This window comes from Anomaloglossus baeobatrachus, chromosome 1 (assembly GCF_048569485.1).
Source record: "Anomaloglossus baeobatrachus isolate aAnoBae1 chromosome 1, aAnoBae1.hap1, whole genome shotgun sequence".
In the NCBI taxonomy this organism is placed as follows: domain Eukaryota; kingdom Metazoa; phylum Chordata; class Amphibia; order Anura; family Aromobatidae; genus Anomaloglossus; species Anomaloglossus baeobatrachus.
This window is the reverse complement of record NC_134353.1, coordinates 666,830,547-666,848,297: the sequence shown is the minus strand read 5'-3', so window position 1 is coordinate 666,848,297 and position 17,751 is coordinate 666,830,547. Positions and strand designations below refer to the sequence as shown.

Genomic DNA, 17,751 nt, shown 5'->3' with positions numbered 1-17,751 from the left:
CCGGCAGCCACAGTTTCCAGTGCCAAGGACTGCTGCCTCCGGACCGACCGCAGGTAAGCCGAGCGGGACCGTCTGTGTGTGTGTGTGTGTGTGTGTGTGTGTGTGTATATATGTGTGTGTGTGTGTGTGTGAGTGTGTGTGTGTGTGTGTATGTATGTGTACATGCCGCGGGCAGGAGGGGGCGGAGCGAGCTGAGCGGGGAAGTGTCGGCTTCCTGCACGTAACTAGGATAAACATCGGGTTACTAACCAAAGCGCTTTGCTTGGATACCCGATGTTTATCTTGGTTACCAGCTTCTGGCAGGCTGCCAGCGATGGCTCCTGCACACTGTAGCTGTAAAAAGCCCTGCTTTTTGCTGCTAGAACCGTTCTCGAACGTTTCTAGAACTATCGAGCTTTTGAAAAAAGCTCGAGTTCTAGTTCGATCTAGAACATGGCCCAAAATCACTCGAACCTCGAACTGGAGAACCTCGAACCACGAACCGCGCTCAACTCTAGTCAGGATACACAATATTCAGCATAAATTGTGTGCAATAAACACATTTTATACATTATACCATATCCCCATTGAACTATTTGAGTGATTTCACTAAGCTGGTGCCCTACACATAATAGTAAGGACTATGACTATTCATCTTCTATTGATCACTGCTTATAGAACGCTCATGTAGCTAGGAACCTGACAATGTCACCAGAAGCGAATAATATACTGATTATATGTCCTACCATGTCAGCAATGGAATATGTGCGATTGTGTGGCCTTGGTACAAATACAGACACATTGTTTTTATAGTAAGTAGGTGAAATGATCTTTTGTACTGCACTACATCCCTATCTATTTAGTGCCATAACCTAAACTATTTTTTAATATACTTGCATTAAAAATGTCTTATCATTCCCTAACTACACTGTCTAGCTGCTATTCTATTTTTTTTCCCTACTTCCTTTTTAATGATTCCTTGTTTGAGAATCCCAGTGCATGGTGCATGCTGGGACACTCAAATGAAGCGTCATCAGAGGGCAGAGGTTGTGGTCACTGCCACAGCCTCTGCCCCCTCACTGAAACAAAGCATCATCAGTGATGTTTGTTTTTGAGCCTTGGCTAGTACCAGCAAGATGTGCACTGTACAAATGTATTTTATATATATATATATATATATATATATATATATATATATATAGTGAGCGGGTATATACAGAGCAGGTAATATTTCAAATTATTACAAATAACTAAATTTATGGACATGTATGACTTGACTCTTTTTGCCTGTGTGGATTGGATGGGTGGATCTGGTGAGAAATTCATGTCAGTAGCAGTTTTAGAAATATATTGACTTAGAAAATTGATGACGTGTTCAATGCTTATTTTACCCACTGTATATGTGTGTATATATATATATATATATATATATATATATATATATATATATATATAAAAAAAAATATTTTCATTCTGAAGCCAGATTAAATCTCAGATTGCATATTAGGATTCTGTAATGCTAACACATAAGCAGTGTAATGGTCCCATTCCAGTTGTGTTTTTTTTACAATTATATGGAATAGAAACACAATCCTCATTGCGAGATCCCCAGAGTATTTGTTTCCTTTACCCCCTTAGGGTATGTTCGCATTACTTTTTTTTCAGGTGTTAAATGGCTTTAGGATAAAAAAAAAATGTCAAGAACATGCCATCAATTCCTGAGGCTATTTACACTTGAAAAACATGTTTCTGACCAACTGAAAAAATAAGAATTGTTATGTGGACATACACTTATTCTATATTATTACCTCTCATCCTGACATTAAATGGAACAGTACTTTCATATCCAGTATATATTTTAGATAACTACCATAAGAAGCCAGAACAGAATACTTTCTCATTACGTACAGGTGCTGGTTCTTTCAGCAAATTGTATCCAGACTGTAGAAATAGTCCCATGTCCTGGGCAGCCTCAGAATGTACAAATTTTAGCAAATAGTCAAAAGTTTCCTTGCTCCATTGACTGAAAAATAACAAAAAAAAATTAAACATGATAAATACAATGAAACATTTTATATAGAAAACCAAGTCATTAATAAAAGGAATTATCTTCTCTATATCTTGCTACTAAGACAGCAGCACATCATTACTGCGGCATGTGACTATACATGACCACTCATTATACTCGTATATTCTGTGTACAATTAAATTACATTTTAATTTAAAATGTTATCACTTTTTGTATCTTTTTCTTAGTATTTTTTCCATTTACCTACCCCCCCCAATAGTCTCCTCTATAGGACCAGTTTTGAGTGTTTTTTTAAGGCAGAAATGCCATTGCCAGTCCAGGGGAAGTGGCCTTAGAAAAGCATTTGAGCTAAGGACTAATTTTGCTTCTACACAAGTAATAACTAAAATTATACCTATCTTTGTATATATGAAAATGACATAGAAAAATAAGAGGTCAAAAGTGAAATTAAAGAACTTACGTCTCCTGCTTGTTATCATTGTCATATAAATATGGCTGCCACAGGCCCGCTGCTCCATCACTTGTGGTGAGTGGGGTAAACTTGTCTGCATAAACCTCGATCTTCAGAGGATGTACTAAATGATGGTATTGTTCATGAATACATAGGGCTGTGGAGAGTCCAATCACTCCAGCTCCTATTACAGCAACATGCATGTTCCTGGCAATTACTACCCTGCAGGACAAAACACAGAATAGGTAAAAAAGGAAAGCACAGGTTCAAAAGCTGAATTCACTAATGTGTTGACTGTACTCTTGGTTATCATATATGGTATAGTATGAGATATATGGCTCAATGTATGCACAAAGTATCTTATTTACATGAGGCACTTTACAATGTCTCTTGAGAATACCAGGGGCTGCTGCTAAATCTTCCAAGTACTGTAAGCCAAACAAAAAGAAGGATTACGATTGTGCCTCAAACCAGGCATCCGTAGCAGCCATGGCATCAGAAATGGTGTGACATTTGGTATCCTTGAGGTGTTTCTTCAGGTTTGGAAACAGATGATAGTCGGAGGGAGATAGATCTGGTTAATAAGGTGGGTGGTCAGCCAGCTGGAAGCCCAGGTCTGCCAGTTTTGCCGTGGTCATTTGTGCAGAGTGAGCAAAGGCATTGTCTTGCAAGAACAAGATTCCTTTGGACAGCTTTCCGTGCCTTTTGGCCTTCAGAGCTGCCTTCAATTGGTCCAGTTCATTGTAATACCTTGCATTGGTGGTAGAACCCTTTTGAAGGTAGTCCACTAGCAATACGCCCTCCTTATCCCAGAATACAGGTGCTATCACCTTAGTGGCTGATTTTTGCACCCTGAACATCTTTGCACAAGTAGAACCACTGTGCTGCCACTCTTTTGACTGCTCCTTGTTTTCAGGGTCATATAAATAAATCCAGGTCTCATCCAAAGTGACCAGTCAATCCAGGAAGTTGTTATCAGTCCAGAAACGCTGACTAATTTACCAGGAAGTTTTCAGTCGCATGCTTCTCTGATCTAGTGGCAAACATTTGGGGACCCACTTTGCAGATAGCTTCCTCATGTCCAAATGTTCATGGATAATGACACAAACACGTTCACGGGAAATTCCCATGATGACTGTTATTGCTTTTGCTGAAATTCGTTGATTCTGCAATATGAGATTGTGCACAGTATCGACAATGAAGGGCATTGAAGTATATCACCATGAATATCCTTCTCAGACTTTCCTTACAGAAACAAGATTTTTATCACTCCTCTGCTCTCAGTTGCTGTGAATATTGCATTAGACATTTTTTTTTCCGCGTGCATAGAACACTGTTGCCATAAGCAACAAACACAAGATTTTGAAAAGGCTTTTATGTAATATAAGATTCGTTACCATAGAAAAAAAAAAATCACAAAGCCAAGGACTTATCAGCAGCCCCTTACCGCATTGTGCCTTACAAACTCTGTCCTAGGTTATGGAGTGTCTAGCACCTAATGCATTTTGTGGCCAAAGTGAGTTAGTCAGTAGGGAGTAGAGAAGGAGATCTTGTGAGGATCGAAGGTTACGTGCTGGTAAGTACCGGGAGACTAGGTCACTGGAGTCGTTGGGCAATGGGAAGCCAGTGAAGGGATTGGCAGAGAGAAGAGGTTGGGGAGTAGTGGGGGGACAGGTGGATTAGTCGAGTAGCATAGTTTAGAATAGATTATAGGGGTGCCAGACTGTGAGAAGAGAGGCTACAGAGCACGAGGTTGCAATGTGGCGACCTGGACAAGCCAGGACGTCACAGGTACTACACCAACACACCCCACACCCTGGCTAGGCACACCGAAGTCAAACAAAAATCCTTGTTGCCAGGGGCTGATGTCCACACCATTGGGTGGGCCAGGCGGTTGGTCCCACCCACCGAGGAGTTCACAGTCCTGGAGGCGGGAAAAGGAGGGAGATCAGTTTTGGGAGTGAGAAAGTGAAGTGGTAGAGGAGCAGCCTGACGGTGTCCGGGTGTGTGGCCCAGGCACATACAGCAAGGTTGGCAGACGGTGGAGACTGTCTGCAGGAGAGGCTGATTGGAGTGAACCGTAAGGACCGGGGACGGGCGGTGGCCCGACGGTACCGGATCGGGGAGCAAAGAGAAGCCAGCACCATTCGGCAGGGCTTACGGACCCCGACCAGGCTAGGAGTCGCCGTAAAACTGGTCAAATCCGTTAGCGAAGGGAACCTCCGGGGTTTCCCAGCAGTCAAGACCCGATTGAAGGCAACAGCTCACACCGTAAAGGGAAACACAGTCACCGCCAAGGCTACAGTTCCCAGGGCCAGAGCCTGCAGGCAAAAGGGGCTCCTTCAGCATCCATCCAAGCTGGGGAGCAGGTTACCGGTGGGAAGCCATTGGAACCGTAAACACAACACAGGTGCAGGGAAAGGTAGTCACCATCAACCTACCGGGAGGAGAACAACCGGGATAGATAAAAAAAAGGGGATAGATAGAGCAGATAGAGACAGTGAGATGGTAGGGGTCAATGAAGGATTAGGGGGGGATGGGACATGCAAGGAACGTAGGGAGGCTAGGAGTAATAAAGGTGTTAATAGGATTAAATGTCTACTGGCAAATGCAAGAAGTCTTGCAAACAAAATGAATGAATTGGAGACTCTTATGTCAACCATGGATTATGATGAGGTGGGCATTACGGAAACCTGGCTGGATGAAAGCCATGACTGGGTGACAAACATACAGGGTTATAGTACATTTAGGAGGGACAGGAAAGACAAAAAAGGTGGTGGGGTGTGTATATTTATCAAATCTAACCTAAAACCTGTGTTGAATGATGACATTGGGGGGAACTGCAACAATGTAGAGTCAGTATGGGTAAATGTACATGGGGAGGAGAATAATGGAAAAATGCTAATTGGAGTTTGCTATAAGCCTCCTAACATACTTGAACAAATAGAGGGTGAAATGCTGGAACAAATTGAAAAGGCAGCTAATTATAATAATCGGGTTCTTATTATGGGGGATTTCAACTATCCAGACATACAGTGGGACATAGAATCTTCTGGTTGTGCTAAAAGCTGTAAATTCTTATCTACCATTCAAGACCATTTCCTCTCTCAGATGGTAGATGAACCGACGAGGGGAGATAATTTGCTAGATTTGGTCCTGTCAAATAGACCGGATACAATTTCAGATCTACAGGTCCGGGAGCACTTGGGCACCAGCGATCATAATATGGTAAGCTTCAACGTAATATTCAATAGAACATTTCAAAGGGGAAATGCTAAAACCTGGAATTTTAGGAAAGCTGATTTCAACAAATTAAGGGAAGAGCTTAAATGTGTAGATTGGGACAAAGTCATGGTAACTGGGGATACTGAACATAAATGGGGAAAGTTTAAGGATATATTGCTAAAGTCCTGTAAAAAACTTATACCCTCTGGTAATAAAATGTCCAGGAATAAAAAGAAACCACTATGGATAAATAAGACTGTACAAAGTATAATAAAACAAAAACAAAGGGCGTTTAAAATCTTGAAGGCTGAGAATACAGAAATAGCATTGCAGGAGTATAAAGATATCAATAGGCAATGCAAAAAATAAATCAAACAAGCAAAACTAGCTACTGAAACAAAAATCGCCAATGACATTAAAATAAATCCCAAAATCTTTTATAAATACATTAATGCCAAAAGGAAAACAAAGGATAGTATTGGCCCCTTAAAATATAATAACAAGTTAGTTATAGAGGACAAACAAAAGACTGAGATATTAAATAGGCATTTCTCATCTGTGTTCACCAAGGAACTGACTGTACCAGGCATCATTCAACAAGTGAAAAATCAAAGTTTACCACCCGATATAATTAATTTAACACAAGAAGAAGTACGCCTACGTCTGAGTAAATTAAGCATTGACAAATCCCCAGGGCCAGATGGCATTCATCCACGAATATTGAGGGAATTGAGCTCCTTAATTGACAGACCGCTGTATCTCATCTTTTTAGACTCGCTTGTAACAGGGTTGGTGCCTCAGGATTGGAGGATTGCTGATGTGGTACCGATATTTAAGAAAGGTAAGAGGGTAGATCCAGGCAACTACCGTCCAGTAAGCCTGACATCAGTAGTATGCAAAGTTTTTGAGGGCATTTTAAGGGATGACATGCAAAAATATGTTGCAGAAAATAATATAATAACTGACAGACAGCATGGATTCATGAAAGATAAGTCATGTCTAACCAACCTGTTGGGGTTCTATGAGGGGGTAAGTGCAAACCTGGATATTGGTAATGCAGCTGATGTGATTTATTTGGACTTTGCAAAGGCATTTGATACTGTACCACATAATAGGCTTATACTAAGGGTACCTTCACACTTAGCGATGCAGCAGCGATCCGACCAGCGATCTGACCTGGTCAGGATCGCTGCTGCATCGCTACATGGTCGCTGGTGAGCTGTCAAACAGGCAGATCTCACCAGCGACCAGTGAACAGCCCCCAGCCAGCAGCGACGTGCAAGCGACGCTGCGCTTGCACGGAGCCGCCGTCTGGAAGCTGCGGAGACTGGTAACTAAGGTAAACATCGGGTATGGTTACCCGATGTTTACATTAGTTACCAGTGTGAGCAGGGAGCAGGGAGCCGCGCACACTGAGCGCTGGCTCCTTGCTCTCCTAGCTACAGTACACATCGGGTTAATTAACCCGATGTGTAATGCAGCTACATGTGCAGAGAGCAGGGAGCCGCGCACACTGCTTAGCGCTGGCTCCTTGCTCTCCTAGCTGCTGTACACATCGTGTTAATTAACCCGATGTGTACAGCAGCTACATGTGCAGAGAGCCGGAGCCGGCAGCACAGGCAGCGTGAGAGCTGCGGAGGCTGGTAACTAAGGTAAATATCGGGTAACCACCTTGGTTACCCGATGTTTATCTTGGATACAGCTTACCTCAGCTGTCAGACGCCGGCTCCTGCTCCCTGCTCGCGTCATTTGTCGCTCTCTTGCTGTCACACACAGCGATCTGTGTGTCACAGCAGGAGAGCGGCTTTGAAGAAAACGAACCAGGGCTGTGTGTAACGAGCAGCGATCTCGCAGCAGGGGCCAGATCGCTGCTCAGTGTCACACACAGCGAGATCGCTAATGAGGTCACTGCTGCGTCACAAAAAGCGTGACTCAGCAGCGATCTCGGCAGCGAGCTCGCTGTGTGTGAAGCACCCCTAAAGCTCCAGAAGCAAGGACTGGGGGAAACTATATGCACCTGGGTAAGGAATTGGCTAAAAGATAGGAAACAAAGAGTAGTCATAAATGGAACATTCTCTAAATGGGCCATAGTCAGCAGTGGGGTGCCGCAGGGATCTGTGCTAGGACCAATTCTTTTTAATCTCTTTATTAATGACCTTGTGGATGGGATTGATAGTAAAGTGTCAGTCTTTGCTGATGACACCAAACTATGTAGGATATTAAAAACTGACCTTGATAGTATAATATTACAAAAAGATCTGGATAAGATGTCAGAATGGGCAGATACTTGGCAAATGAGATTTAATGTTGATAAATGTAAAGTAATGCACCTAGGACGGAGTAATCCTATAACTGCGTATACATTAAATGGAAGTAAACTTGGGACTACAGAACAGGAGAAGGACTTGGGTATTCTCATTACAAATAAGCTGAGCAGCAGCACTCAATGTCAGGCAGCAGCTGCAAAAGCAAACAAGATTATAGGGTGTATAAAAAGAGAGATTAGATCCCGCGATCCCAACGTATTATTACCCCTCTATAAATCACTTGTAAGGCCACATCTGGAATATGGGATCCAGTTTTGGACTCCACATTTTAAAAAGGACATTCAGAAGTTAGAGTCAGTTCAAAGGCAGGCAACTAGACTACTACAAGGAATGGAAGGCCTCCCATATGATGACAGGTTGAAAAAGTTAGATATGTTTAGCTTAGAAAAAAGACGTCTCAGAGGAGATCTCATTTATATGTATAAATATATGTGTGGTCAATATAAAGGACTGGCACATGACTTATTTCTTCCGAAGACAATACTAAGAACAAGGGGGCACTCACTGCGAGTGGAAGAAAAGCGATTCCGACAGCTAAATAGGAAAGGGTTCTTTACAGTTAGAGCAGTCAGACTGTGGAATGCCCTACCACAAGAGGTAGTAATGGCAGATACTATAACATCTTTCAAAAAAAGGCTGGATGATTTCCTCAGTACACACAACATTGTTGGTTATAAATGACTTAGTGACCAAATGTAGAACTGGTGGAGGAAGGTTGAACTAGATGGACCTAGGTCTTTTTTCAACCTTAGTAACTATGTAACTATGTAACTATGTAACCGTAGCCGTCTGTGGGACCCGTCCATCCAGCCGTTTGTTTGACCAGAGACTCCATGTGAATTACTGGCTGAGAGAGTACCACCGTGCCGTGCGGCACAGCGCTGCCCCCGCGACCCTGCACCTCACCAGGCCCCGTAACCCGCCTGTCATCCCTAACCCTCACCGGGCCCCGGGACAACCTACCCCCCTACCCACGGAGGGGAGAACCAACATCCAAGTTGCTCCCTGTCATCGCTCCCGGGATTCCCGTCCAGAGCAGCGGTGGTGTCACAACTTCACCACAACCATGGGTGGCGTCAAGGACAATATCCCCAAACCACACACCACCCCCCCTTTCACTCACGGGCGAGGAACGCCGCTCGAGTCCCCGGGATCCGGCCCACCGCTCGAGCCACCACCGAGCAGCAGCAGCAGTAGCCGGACCCGAGCAGTGGGTGAGCGCAGCCTCCCCTCCTCCACCAGCGACAGCAATAGTCCAGGTGAGAGATAATAAGGGCATGCACTACAGTTTTTGCAGCTTCTTGGGAAAGGAATTTACAAATCCAGGAAATATTTTTGAGCTGCAGGTGCAAAAAGTGAAGAGGGCTTGGATGTGTCGCTTGAAAGAGAGAGCAAAGTCTAGAATTACTCCCAGGCAGCGAGCACGTGAGACCGGGGAAAGTGAGCAGCCATTGACTTTGATGGATAGGTCAGTTGGGGGGTTGACTGAGGAGGAGGGAAGATAATGAATTCTGCTTTGTCCATGTTCAATTTTAGACATCGAGTAGAGAAAAAGGATGAAATAGCAGACATTGTGGGATTCTGGTTAGTAAGGAAGTGATGTAAAGTCCAGAGAGGTAGATCTGCATATCATCAGCGTAGAGGTGATACTTAAAGCCGTGGGCCTCTATGAGCTGTCCCATGCCGAAGGTGTAGATGGAGAACAGCAGGGGTCCAAGAACTGAACCATGGGGGGCACTGACAGATAGGGGGCTAGATGAGGAAGTGGTGTAAGAGTGGGAGCCGAAATGCTCCCTAATGTCTATTGAGTTGTGTGTGATTGTACAGAGAAATTTCCTGCTAAGGAATGGACTATCTTCTGGGTTAGGAAAAAGTGAGACGCCCTGAGAAATGTATGAGATTGTTGAGTGACCAGCTAGACTGCCTTGCAACCAGCTATGATGAATAATTTCTTGGGCTATGGCAGTGAGTTAATCACTGGCCAGCACAGTAAAGGTGTACTCTGGCTTGTTCTATGGAGTAACACTGCAGACCTTACCAAGTGAGAGGAACTATGGTCGCTACCGCTGTCCAATACTATATATTGTGAATTAACAATAGCCTGCTGTAAAGTAACTGTTATTATTGTTGACTGTAACCACTAAGTTGTGTGGCTTTACACTGATGCATAACAACCAAGCTCTGTGCCTCAGTCCTGAAGAGCAAACAACAAGGCCTGTATCATCAATTGTTGTATACTCTGTGCCGCTCTTCAGTGTGTAACTTGCAAGCTTGAAGCCTCAGTGACAGACTGTCTCAAGTTGTCATGCAGAGTAGCTCTAATTAAAACTTGTTACAACAGTGTTTCTGTGTCAGAATCACAACATCGTACTATTAGACACTATTGAAACGGACCAGTTCATAAACCTTAAAGGGAGAAAAGGGCAATAGCACGGTGGGTGGACTCAAATCAGGGCTTTCTGGAAAAATATTCTTGAAGGCAAATACCAGTAGTTTTGGGGGTAAATTATATCACTGGTGAAACCTGTGCAGCTGCACAGGGGCCCAAAGGTTCAGAGAGCCCATTTCTACTTCCAAAACTGGTGGCATTGTGCGCTATGAGGAGCTTTTGAACTGCAAAGGGCCCATATTCTGTCCTTTCACAGGGGCCCTTTCAGTCTGTGTCCACCAGTGGGGACAGATAAATGTGTTTGTTTTTTTTATGAAAACATGATATATATAAAACTATAATGCATGGGTATTACAGGTCACCCAGCGTAAGAAACAGACATTCTTCATATCTGGTTTCTGCTTGTGTTATTAACTCAGCATTTGTACTTCAATATGGGTTTTCTAAAAAAACACAATCCCTCTTAATAGTTCTTCATAAGAAGGTTTACTCTACCGCAGTATTTTGAAGATCAAGCAATTTTTTGGTAACAGAACACTTTCACTGATTTCAATACCCCAGGCACACAATACCCTAAGTGTCTGCTATGTGACTTGGCAGACCTTTGGGTCCTGAACCTCATTGGGCATGCAGAGGGGTGCACACTGACATCAGACGGTTCCCTAGTACATCACTTTGCAGCCATTGCTTGCTGTGAATATTTTACTGAATGAGGATGGAGTTTAGTCAGCATCAAAGGCTGATTTTATTATGCAATGATTTAACATTCATGGGGCATTTTTTATTAATTCTGCAGTCATCATTACTAACAGAAAAAGTATTAGGATTTTTTTAAAACTATATAAAATTCTGAAATATTGGGGAAAATCGACTCATACGGTCTAATTTTTACACTGTAAACTACAGTATTATATGCCAAATGTATTATAAGGGCTTATGCTGTTCTATACATTTGGTTCATCTTGAGTCTGACTAGTCTTACTTTGCAAAACCTGATAGTTGTCCTTACTTTGACTTAATTTACTGCAAAAATGGGTCTGATATGTTACATTTTAGTTGTACTGTTCCTTTAAACTGTAATTGTTGCAGTTAGGGGTTGTGACTTTACATTGTTGGGCACTAAAATGCCAACCTAATATCATAAGCATAAAATGTGGCATTGAGCAAAGTAAGAAAACAGTACCTGGCGGTGTAAACCAGACATGAAGCGCCTTTCCAGAACATAGCTCACAATGAATAAGTGCAGCTTCCCACAAGCCTGCAGCCAGGAGCTGAACACAAGGAAGTGATGCTCACTTTCATTTTCAGTTACGTAACTCTATGGTATAAGTACAATGGGGCCATTCATTGCAGCACTACAGTGGCTGAAATAAAAATTACAACCTGCTCTGTAGGAGGAATGTGCGGCTGTAATTGGGGATGTGGGGTGATCTGTAGGGACATCTCTGGCAAGAGTGTATGGAGGGCATCTGTTTCTTTTCAAATCCACTGTATTACAACAAACTCTTGTACTGATACTAAAAACCGCTTTACACTCAGCGACGTCGCTAACGAGATATTGCTGGGGTCACGTAGTTCGTGATGCACATCCGGCCTTGTTAGCGACGTCGTTGCGTGTGACACCTACAAGCGAGCGCTAACGATCAAAAATACTCACCTAATCGTTGATCGTTGACACATCGTTTATTTTCAAAAAATCGTTGCTGGTGCTGGACGCAGGTTGTTCGTCGTTCCTGAGGCAGCACACATCGCTACATGTGACACCCCGGGAACGACGAACAGCAGCGTTTATGCATCCTCCGGCAACGAGGTGGGCGTGTCATTAATGTGGCTGGTCTCCGCCCCTTCGCTTCTATTGGCAGGCCGCTGTGTGACGTCGTTGTGACGGCGCACGAACCTCCCCCTTAAAAAAAGAGGTTGTTCACCGCCCACAGCGACGTCGCTAGGAAGGTAAGTATGTGTGACGGGTACTAGCGATATTGTGCGCCACGGGCAGCGATTTGCCCGTGACGCAAAAACGACGGGGGCGGGTAAAGTAGCCTTAACTTAAAAGCGGCGTTATATTTATATATCATGGAACTGACAGATACAGGTGAACATAATGTTGAATGTTCTGTTCGGCATAAGAGGTCAAAACATACCTCCCAACCTTCCCGGATTCAGAGGTACTGTCCTGATTTGAGGGCTCTCTCCCACAATCTGGCTGATCACAGCTCTTGTCCCAGCTCCTCCCCTCAGTGCAGTGAATAAATTAACTCAAGCTGAGCAGGGCATAAATCAACTTTTCATCTGCTCTGATTTTCAGGATGGGACTAGAACTCATGAGCTCTTTGGCCATAGGCAGCAGCTCTACCATTGAGCCACTGCCTGTATTGCCAGGTATAGGAGGATTTGGTAATCTTGACCTGAATTAAAGGCAGAATAAGCCACAAGCAAATTATTCAGTTACATAGCTAGATAGCTAGAGGGATAGATAATAGATAAATAGATAGAAAGAATGAGGGATAGATGATAGATGGATATATATATATGGATGGATAGATAGAATGAGGAATAGATAGAAAGAGGGATAGATGATAAATAAATAGATGATAGAACGAGGGATAGATAATAGATGATAGATAGATGAGAGATAGATAGATGGATAGAGGGATAGATAATAGTTAAAGATGGATAGATGGACAGATAGATCGATAGATGAATGGATAGATAGAAAGAGGGATAGATAATAGATAGAAAGAGGCATAGAAGATAGATGGATAGATGGCTAGAAAGAGGGATAGATAGAAAAAGGGATAGATGATGGATAGAGTGATAGAGAGATGGATGGATGGATGGAAAGTGGAATGGATAGATGGCTAGAAAGAGGGATAGATAGATAGATAGATAGACAGATAGAGGGATAGATAGATAATGGATAGATGGATAGATAATGGATAGATAGATAGAAAGAAAGATAATAGATGGATAGATTATTTTGCTCCTATAAAACTACTATAAAGAAATGATAAAAATAGAATTTTTGAATGCAGCAAAAATGCCATAATAAAAGAATATTGTTATTGTATAATTTGGTTCAGATCCTGAAAAAAAACAAAAAACACCGGATTTCTGCAATGGTTTCACAGACACAATAAAGCCACATGTCATATAGTGACGCTTATATAAATATGAGAATTCTGGCTGATACGACTATGAATGAATGAATGAATGAATGAATGAACAGTCCGGGGCATCTGCTGAACATCCCTCACGGCCAAATGGGTATCGTTTGGGGGCGTGGTCAAAATTTGTCACACTGCGTTGCACGCGCCGCATGCTTTGTCCCTCTTTCTATTCTTCGAAAGTTAGGAGGTATGTATAAATGTGTCTTTCCATATTACATTATTACATATTGTACTTGTATAATAGTAATATCAACAGCACAAATATTATCAGAAATGCAACATTTGTAGGTAAACATCCAACCTCTTGGTTAGGTTATGATGCGGATGGGCACATCTGTCACCATGGATCAATTTTATGGGTTATTCAGTAGTAGAAAGAGATATTTAGCCACTGGCAAAAAGGAGCACATGGGTCAATGCAAATATTACATATTGCTGCAAATGCTCCAGTACCAGTCATGCTGATTAGGTTTGGACTTGTTATTACGTTACAAAGACAGATAATCAGGTCAGATAAGTGAAGATCTGCCTATAAGATAACCTACGAGGCCCTGTGGTAAGACCCTAAATAAGAATCTAATTGTGAAACAGGTTAAAGAGAACCAACCATGAGGATTTTCATATATAAAGGTAAAGCCAGTGCTATACTGGTGATAGGATGCTGAATGGAAGCGTACCTTTTGATCTGAATTTCAATGTTGTATTTCCGAAATATGTGCAAGTAAAATTCCAGCAATGCACTGTTATTTGATTGACAGGTGCAACAGGGGCGGGAATATGTGGGTCGAATCTTGCGACCTATTCCCGGCCATGTCTGCCTGCCTGGCCTTTCTCCCCCTGTCGCCGTCATGCACATTAATTCCGGTGCATGCGCAGTGTCATTTGGAAGTATTGCATAAAAGTCTTCACTTAGATGGTGTCGCAATCGGTGCCTGCGCATAGCGCTATCTCCGGCGCCATCTCTGTGAATAAGGTCTTTCAGCAGACAGCCGTAGGCACTATGAGAAGGCAGTGCATGCCGCCTCACAACCTCTGCTCTTGTTATGACCACGGGAGCACGCATAGTCACAACAGAACTGCAGACTGTCCACAAAATTAGCTCCCTGCAGACTGCATCAAGGAGAACATGAGCCGCATGCTTCTGTGGTGAAGGGCACGGGGCAGGCAGTGATTGTAGTCGTGCGTTCAGGAGGAATGACAGGTCACAGCACAGCCTGTCATTAACCCATCACCTCCCCGTCGCTGCACCTCACACAGGAGGACTCCGTATCCATTGCAGGCGACACCACATTCACATTCTCAGGAAATAGTCCAATCAAAGCTTCTTTTCTCAAAACAAGCCAACTTTATTTTCTGCTATCTTCTGCATCATCTTGGTCCGTGCTTCGCTGGCACCGGTACTCTGCCCATAGGGGTTCCTTACAACTTTTCCTCTCATAAATAATTTAGCAGCAGTCCGTATCTCTGGCACCTGGGTAATTTCTGTCACCTCTAGGCCTCTCCTTCCATCACTACACTTCACACTGGCATGGACCAGGTCATGAAGTCCGTTAAGGCACTTCATCCCACCCTCAGGGGACGCTAATACGTAAGAAAGACTGCAACTGACAGAGCTCTCCCAGGCCATACAGCCATACCCTTCTACCTAAGGGCGCACTGACCTTTGCGTGAGTGAGGAATTAGTTGAGTATTAGCAGCCAGATGAAGCACACACACCAGACCCCCGACCGAAGGACTAACCCCTCTTCCTGGGGAATGCGGTTGATCAATCCAGACCGGATCCTGTGTGTCACAGCCACAGGGGTGACCCATAGGATCAGAATTGTCATGGTGGGGTTATTACTCGTACATCTTACATGAATATGTTCATCATAAGAAATGCCATCATGACCACAAGGGATTACAAAACCCACTGGGTCATAGTAGGTGACAAAGGGTAGTGGTGCACAAATGGTAAAGCAACAATATGCCAGTTGTTTATAACCTCCAGTGATTGCAATGATCAGAAGACCACTAGGGATTTTGAAGCCACTGAATGTATAATTGAAACTGGACTCTGGCAATAAGGATACAACACAAGCTGAATACAGAAGAAAACAGGTTCTGTAGTGTTCTCCAGCAACCTAATGGTTTTTAGTGTTCAGACTTCCCATTGGCTGACAGTCTTGCAACCCGCTGACATTTATTACAAGCTCAAACTGTTACAGTTGTACTAGATCTCATCTAGGCATTTGTCGCATCTCCACAGCTATCTAAGGATATGGGCAGTAGCCTAAAGGAGATTTTTTGTTTAAATTGTTGAAACTATAATTTTTATAATTGTTGTACTATAAAACGCACTTTTTTAACAAGGAAAAATTCCTGTTAAAAAGTGTTTGCGTATTACGGCCTGGAGGCAGCTTCCTATGATGGAGGAGAAGATGACACCACATCTTCCCCAATCAAAGAGAAACCTGCCATCTCTCCTCCAGCTCTCCACTGATCTATGTGATTGGTGTAGAGCAGGAGAGAAAGCTTACTGGGAACTGAATGGAGGCTGAAGGACCTTTCACATGAGTAATTTTTGGACCTTTCAAGTCATGTGACTGATCACATGATCTGAAAGTTCCGTCTGTTAATCGATAGAATTTCCTGCAACTGCTCAACGTCTACAGTCTCGGAACTACAAGATTTGGTAATTTATAATACTTGTGTGTTATGATCTGGTAACCGTGGATAATCACGAAAAATCCCATTAATAAGGAAAAAATCAAAAACCACATCTATCCCCTATCTATCAAACAACGCTAGAAGTAGCAGTGGGATGTTCCTAATAGCCCTAGACACCTCGTGACTGCCTGAGAAACTTGCTACACCTCAAAGATAGAAATGAGGAATCCTAACTTTCCTCGGAGCAGTCCCCAAAGAAATAGCAAGCCCCCAACATGTCACAATGGTGATGTTAGAAAATACAATACACAGATAGAAAACATAGATCAGCAAAGGTGAGTCCCGACTTACTATATAGAACAGGACAGGACAGATAACTGATTGCAGCCAGCAAAAAAACCTGAAAAAATTCCAATCTCCTGATAATAAAAACTACTGAGACTACACGGACTCTCCCCCACTATATCAGGTACTCTTGTGCTTGACATTTTAAACAGAACTGCAGATATAATGGGAAGAAACAAAATCACAGAACAAGCAACATTCTAAAGTGCAAATAATCCAAAACTGACCAGGGAGCTCCACACCAGTACCCACTCGGATGACATTTACAACACTTGTTGTGTACGCAAATGTGCATGTAGAAGAGCTGCTTATGTAAGTGCAAATGTGCATGTAGCAGATTTGTGTATGTAAGTGTAAATGTAGCAGAGCTGTGTATGTATATTTAAGGCTGGGGTCCCACTAGTGTGTGGCATGATATGCTAATGACCTTCAGCTCATGCTCTGCTGAGAATATGTGCCGAATGTCATTATACTGTGCTCTGATATTGCGATCAGATCACAGGTGCAGAGAAGAGGGAGAGAGTAATCTCTTCCTCTTCTCTACTGCCTGTCTGTGCGTATATCGCCCTGCACTTGGAGGACATCCAAGTGTAGTGCAATTTTTCACACGCACCCATAGAGTTGTATGGGTATGTGTGATGTGAGACTCACTGCCAAATGCAGCATGCTGCAATTTTTTTCACAAGGCAATATGGCATGACAAAAAAATAGTAGATGGCACTACCTCACTGTGCAACACTGATGTGAGTGCAATCTGTTGTTTTCTCTGAGTGTACTCATCTTGCTAATTGCAACTGGGAGTGAGGCCTAAATGTGCATGTAGCAGAGCTGTGTATGTAAGTGTAAATGTGCATGTAGTAGAGCTGTGTTTGTATAATACACACACTACAGAGAAACACTAACAATAGATTTATTACCTTCCTCTTCTACCCCATTGCATAAAAATTAGTGCTAATCATTCCTCGACTTTACTGCAACACAGAAAGGTTAAAAAAAAAGGAAAAATATATTTTAGCAATTTTCTGCTGTCTAAATTTAAGGTGTGTCTTATGGTAAGGAGTGTCTTACATTCCAAAAATATGGTATACTCCATTGTTGTTCACCATGTATCTTGCTTTTACCTGTGTAATTTTTTTCATACATAGGTAAACAGCTACACGAGAACATCCCTTGTCTACGTGCCATGTGAT

At 42.9% G+C, this 17,751-nt stretch overlaps 1 protein-coding gene across 4 annotated transcripts in view; it reads right to left on the bottom strand.

Annotated features, from left to right (window-relative positions):
• DAO (D-amino acid oxidase) overlaps window positions 1–17,751 on the bottom strand; it is a 137,075-nt gene that overhangs the window by 54,141 nt on the left and 65,183 nt on the right. For 3 of the 4 annotated variants that reach the window (XM_075341715.1, XM_075341713.1, XM_075341716.1), the window contains exons 2-3: window positions 2,469–2,681; window positions 1,888–2,002 (exon numbers count right to left, since the gene is read on the bottom strand). In XM_075341715.1, the coding sequence (XP_075197830.1) occupies window positions 1,888–2,002; window positions 2,469–2,662 (309 nt within the window). In that variant the 5' untranslated portion in view covers window positions 2,663–2,681. Of the gene's footprint in view, window positions 1–1,887; window positions 2,003–2,468; window positions 2,682–11,583; window positions 11,658–17,751 lie in introns of those variants that run through there. The other variant, XM_075341714.1, reaches the window with a different exon arrangement.